Here is a 5,649-nt window from a genome sequence, read left to right as displayed (position 1 = left end):
AATTACTTATTAAAAAATTTGATATAAAATAATTAAAAACGGTTTAAAATGGTGTTAAATACAAATTTAAAAATATATAAAATTTAAATAAAAAAAAAATCATTTAAATGAAGAAAAAAGCATCAGGGAATCGAACCTGCAACCTTGAGCGTAGTAGTCTACGTCTTACCGTTGACGCTACGCTGCCAGCTCGAAAATTGCTTTTCCGTAACGGTACTATAGGGACAAAAATTTTTCTCGAAATATTTAAAAAAATATTTCTCGAGAATGCCTCAATAGTGGGTCCTACGGCTTTACAGGAGTAAATGTATGAGTGCGTACTACACACCTATAAAATTTTAATCAAATCGGTGATCAGAGACTGCCGGGTTCCCCTTGTCAGTTTTGTTACATTTACAGCACGCTGGCAGCGCGGTGGGAGAAACCCACACAAGCGGCGCCCGTATCCGTGAGCGCGGCGACGTTCGGCCGAGTTCGGGAGAATAGAAGAGTACAGACGATATCGCTATCCTTCGGCGATAGCTATAGCTACCCCGCCGGCCGCGAGACGCGCTAAGCTGTCTCCGTTCGTATTGTGCCGCTTGTCACCGCTTCTCGGATACATCGACATGTAAATGAAGTACATATATATAATAGTATATATATATATATATATATATATATATATATATATAAAAATTGCAATTAGTAATTATTTTATGTAAAAATATTAACAAACTTGAAAGATATAGAATTTTATCAGCAGAGGTTCCGAGAACATATTATCTGTTGAATCATACGAGTGTGTAAGTCCCAGTGACATGAAACATAGAAATGAAAAACGTTTTAAATGTATAGATGTGTGACTATCATATGAACTAGATGTATAATAACCGGAAGTTTCGAATTACGTTTTGAACGAAGTAAAATTATTGGCTAACAAAGTATCGAAAAGAAGTGATAATTATGTGCAAAAAAATAGAAAAATATTCCGAATATTATATTTCTACTTCAGTTCAGTTGCCATAGAATGCCAAATTAGAAATCTTTTTCAGTTTCAATATAATAAGACTTTTGCAATCACGGCGGCCAACAAATTATACAAATTATACAACAATTATACACAATATTTTCTGCAAATATTTTGTATCCTTCGAATAGATCGATATGCTTATATGAAAACATCGCTGATGAAAGGCCACTGATAAAGACTAATGTGAACTGACGCTGGTTCTTTTGTGTGTCAATGATTACATAATTTTATTGTACAGAACTACAATTTGTAATCAATAACGCCCAACAGAACCAGCGTTGGCTTCTACTAGTCTTTAATACTTGAAGTTTTGTATGCCTAGACCTTTATATTTACATGTACTTAGCTAATATCTACATATAATTAAACATAATGATGAATATATTGTAATCTCGTACATAGTGTTGCTCAACGGAAACCGCGAGAAGGTGGTGGTCTCTTCCGTCAAAGGGAAATGAAAAACATGTGTTTCTTTTAATATTATAATACGAATGTACATATACATTTCCGTTTTTATAAGATAATTTCTTAAAATTCGAAATATTATATTATAAAAGCTATATTGTACTTTACAAAATATTATAATATAAAAATAATATAACTCTGTTTTCCATTTCCCAAGGATATGATGGAATGAAGAATAGAGTAGGAAAGGAAAGATAGGGATATAAAATAGATCGAAGTAGAAATAGATTAAGATAGATAAAGGATAGATAAAAATATACATATATAGAAAAATAAAATGTATTGATAGAAATAAAATATAGATAGAAACGATAGAGAAAGTCAGAAAGATCCCATTTAACGCAGACCGTAAAGACGTTTTAACGGTGCCAGAGAACGTTAAACGTCTTATGGACATCCTAACAATATTTAGAAAACGTCCTTTGAGTGTTTGTGCTATCTGGGATATAAAGAATAAGATATACACAATGACACGCGCAATGCATAGAGAGTGTTATTACACCGAAAGAAATTAGTAAATGTTTATTACCGTTTGTTGGAATATGTTTCAGAAATTTGTTGTTTCAATAAAGCAATTATATTTAAAAATGTAAAAATAAATTGTAGATACGAAACTTATTTCTTTAATTTTTTAGAAATAAGTGCTTCATTTAAACAGACATTTATTTTTCCAAACAAATTTACAAACAAACGTTTCTTAAAATTTACTAATATTTTTTGTTAGTATTCGAATGTAATTCGAATGAACTCATTCTGAATGCAGTACAGTGTTTAAACGTTTGAATCGAAATAAGATGTTGCTATGCTATAGTAAAAAAATATAGATACTAGAATAGAAATATGCATATCACCAAATTTATTTATTTTCATTTTCGTTTAAAAAGTGTAGTATATTATTATTCTATTTAATCTTTCTATTTTATATATTTTTTTTATTAAATTTATAATTCTATTAATATTTAATTATAGGATTTAGAATCAGATGCGGGAAATAAAAAATCTCAAAATAAAGTAGAAACACAAAAAAGACAGAACTTAGCTGAAACAGAAAATCCAAGTTTAGCTAAGAAAAAAAATGGTTAATCTAAACATGCTTGCTGAAAAAAGAATCACTGCTTTTAGTGTTTCACAGGAATTAATGGATTTAGTAAGTATTTGAACTTTTACTTTAAGTTTTATTATTCATTTTAGTCACCTTCATCTTGAGGTTTCTCTACGTATTCGTATTATAACAAAAATATTATCAAAATATTGTACAGTTAATTATTACTTTGCTTTCATTATATTTTTATGACAGTAGCTAAAAGTAATTATTATTTTGTTACTGACGTTTGGTACATTTTTATTTTCTTATCAACATTTAAGGTGAAATATATGATTTTGTATTAAGCTTTCAAGCAAAACTACAGACTATTTATTTCATTACTACTGTTATGGAAGCATTTTATGTAATTTTCTTATTGCTACTTTCAGGATTTAAAGAAGCTTCTTGGACAGTCCTTAGAAGGTAAAGCTATCCTTGAAACTTATGAAATAAATAAATGTTTAGAAGAAGAAGATCGAACTGCCCTTGTAGACATTGTTATTAAGTGGTTACTTTTTTGTATTAATCAGTAAGTTATTTTATTAATAGATATGTTTTAATGTGTTTCTCTCTTCCTCATTTGTGTGTGAATAACAGAGGTTAAATTAAAGCTTGTGTGCTCTTTCTGACTACAACTTAGCAACATTTTATTTACAGTTTTATAGATTTAAAATACTGTCCTCTTAAACAAATCTTATTTTGCATTTTCTATTTGCAGACCCAAAAAATCTGACTTAAGTATATTGAAAGACAAGATTTTAACTCTATTTACAAACGAAGAGGTATTTTACTCAATAGTTTCACCTGCATGTTAATCTTGTGTTTAAATGTTTCATAAATTTCATGAATAATATATTAATATTACAGAATGTATACTACATTGCTCCAAAAGAAGAGGGAGATAATCAATTTCTTGCTAGAGGGAAACTTTTTGATAGGACAAGAAATTTGAAAGAATGGATGAGGAAAAATATCTCCTTCCTAGAGTGAAAACATCTAAACAGAATGCTTATAAAGAAGTATCTACAATAACAACATGTTATATTTTGCATATTTAATATTATATTTACTTTTAATTTGGACGATTTGTAATTTTAAACATTCATGATATTTTTAGTCAATGTGGTTAAAGTTACTGTGATTGTTGAGACAGCTTCGTATTGTAGAAAATGGTATTCCATAGCAACAAATTAAAACAGTTTGGACATTTTTATTCCTATCAAATTTATTAAACTTTTCAAATTTTGTTAGTTATGTGTATGAGTAATTAAGTAAAATTTTAAGCTTCTTAATCAGATAAAAAATGTATATGGACTTTGTGGAAGTTTGTAGTTACTTTTTAAACTTTATCTCAAACATTTGAATCGTACAAAAAATAAGTTAGATAAGAAGCTATTTTATTTATCTATTAGTTTTGTAACACATTATTTCTTATGTGCAGCTGCTTCAATAGAACTTACAAAGAATATAGAAATAGCTTTGAATTGGAAAAGTTTTCATGAACCATGGAGTAAAGTAGAGGAAAAATGGGCTGTAACATCAAAATACAAACGAAATGTACTAATAGCTTCAAGATTGCAAGCTAAAGAACGACGTGTAGAATGTATTAAAGCTGCATCTTATTTGGATGAATATAAAGTTCTTCGTCTCAGTCAGGGTTAGGATTTTACATTAGTAAGGATTTTTGTTAATAAATTTATCGTTGCTTTTAAATATTTTAATGTACCATAAATGTCTGTATAAACAAAGTATTACACACTCAGCATTGTTCTATCTTGTTATCTAGATTGTGAAATAGACTTTGCAATGTCTTATCAACCTGGTTTACAAGATGCGTTGATCACAAATTGACATTCATTTATTCAGAAAATTGAGTTTATTTTACAAAATAATGTTAAGTTTATAAAAGATCCTGAAGGGAAAATGCTGCGACAGCTTTATTTTAAGACCACCAACAAAGGTACAAATTTTTTTATTATCAAAATATTTGGTTCTTTTATAAATACAACTTGATTGTTTTATTTTTTTATTATCACATTCCATATTGCAAATTTATTATTGGCGTGGTTACATCATTCCTATTTAGGTTTGATTCTAAAAATGTTATTATAGAAATAGTTTATATTAATAAAGTTAGTATGTTACTGTTACTTATATTAATTTTTGTAACTTTATCGATTTTTTTTCTGATAGCTCTTTATTTATTAGTATTAAGTAAATTTATTACCATTATGATAAGGTACAATTTGTTACATTTTAGTTTGTGACAGATATTAATCAAAAGTTTTTCTGTTTATAGGATGTTTGGTATGTAATTATCTCTGTTGCCGCGGTGTGCAAGTAGAACGAATTAAACCGAACAGAAATATCATGTACTATTTTGCAACAATTGTAATCAATGATGAATTAATTATTCTGTATAAGGTAATGAGCGCACGGGAAACGGTAGGCCGGATTATGTTTAAAGAAAAATGGCTTGTGAAGTTCGTGTAGCAACGATGGATATGAACAAATAGCGAAAAGCATAATTCTTTTCGGCACACAACCCTTTGTCACATGCCGCTCGCTGTTCGTTTAATCGTTCCGCCTTTACAAATTAGTTGATATTCACCGTTTCTGTATCTTCAGAAAGAAGTTATTTTTCTTTATACATACTTCGGTCTACTGTTTCCCGTGCGCTGGTTAGCTGAGAGAAAATAATTCTTCATTATCTATTGTTAATTTAATAAAATGGTACATGACTTTTCTGTTCAGTTTTAATCCATTCTACCTTCACAGTTTAGTAACCGACATAATTATCGGACATCCTGTATATTTTAATAATTTTGAGTTATTTTTGTTCGGTATTAAATTGAATATATTTGAAAAAGATATGATAAGAATTAAAAATTATTAACTGTAAACATGTATTGTAGGTGTATTTTTATATATGTATATACAACTTATATTATTTATGTGTTTCAATCTTATTAAAGTAAGTTTTGATTTTGTTATTGTAGTACATTTATGTGATTTGAATATATATATATATATATATATAAATAAATAAGTAAATATATATATATATATATATATATATATATATATA

General features: G+C 28.2%; 2 protein-coding genes across 8 annotated transcripts in view; one reads left to right on the top strand and one right to left on the bottom strand.

The window, feature by feature from the left end:
* The window catches only part of LOC116849315 (synaptotagmin-10-like), a 526,459-nt gene that overhangs the window by 300,239 nt on the left and 220,571 nt on the right, over positions 1-5,649 (bottom strand). The gene's annotated exons all lie outside the window — the stretch shown is intronic.
* LOC116849316 overlaps positions 1-5,649 on the top strand; it is a 9,496-nt gene that overhangs the window by 1,761 nt on the left and 2,086 nt on the right. Inside the window, exons 2-7 of one of the 4 annotated variants that reach the window (XM_032826351.1) lie at positions 400-610; positions 2,447-2,624; positions 2,951-3,090; positions 3,280-3,343; positions 3,429-3,580; positions 4,003-4,521. In XM_032826351.1, coding sequence (XP_032682242.1) covers positions 4,485-4,521 — 37 coding nt within the window. In that variant the 5' untranslated portion in view covers positions 400-610; positions 2,447-2,624; positions 2,951-3,090; ... (1 more) ...; positions 3,429-3,580; positions 4,003-4,484. Of the gene's footprint in view, positions 1-164; positions 611-2,446; positions 2,625-2,950; positions 3,091-3,279; positions 3,344-3,428; positions 4,522-5,649 lie in introns of those variants that run through there. The other 3 variants (XM_032826347.1, XM_032826349.1, XM_032826350.1) reach the window with 3 other exon arrangements.

The sequence above is a fragment of the Odontomachus brunneus genome, unplaced genomic scaffold (assembly GCF_010583005.1).
Source record: "Odontomachus brunneus isolate Ranch 3 - 2012 unplaced genomic scaffold, Obru_v1 Obru_scaffold_111, whole genome shotgun sequence".
Taxonomy (NCBI): domain Eukaryota; kingdom Metazoa; phylum Arthropoda; class Insecta; order Hymenoptera; family Formicidae; genus Odontomachus; species Odontomachus brunneus.
Note: the sequence above shows the minus strand (reverse complement) of the source record. Positions and strands in the feature narration are given on the sequence as shown.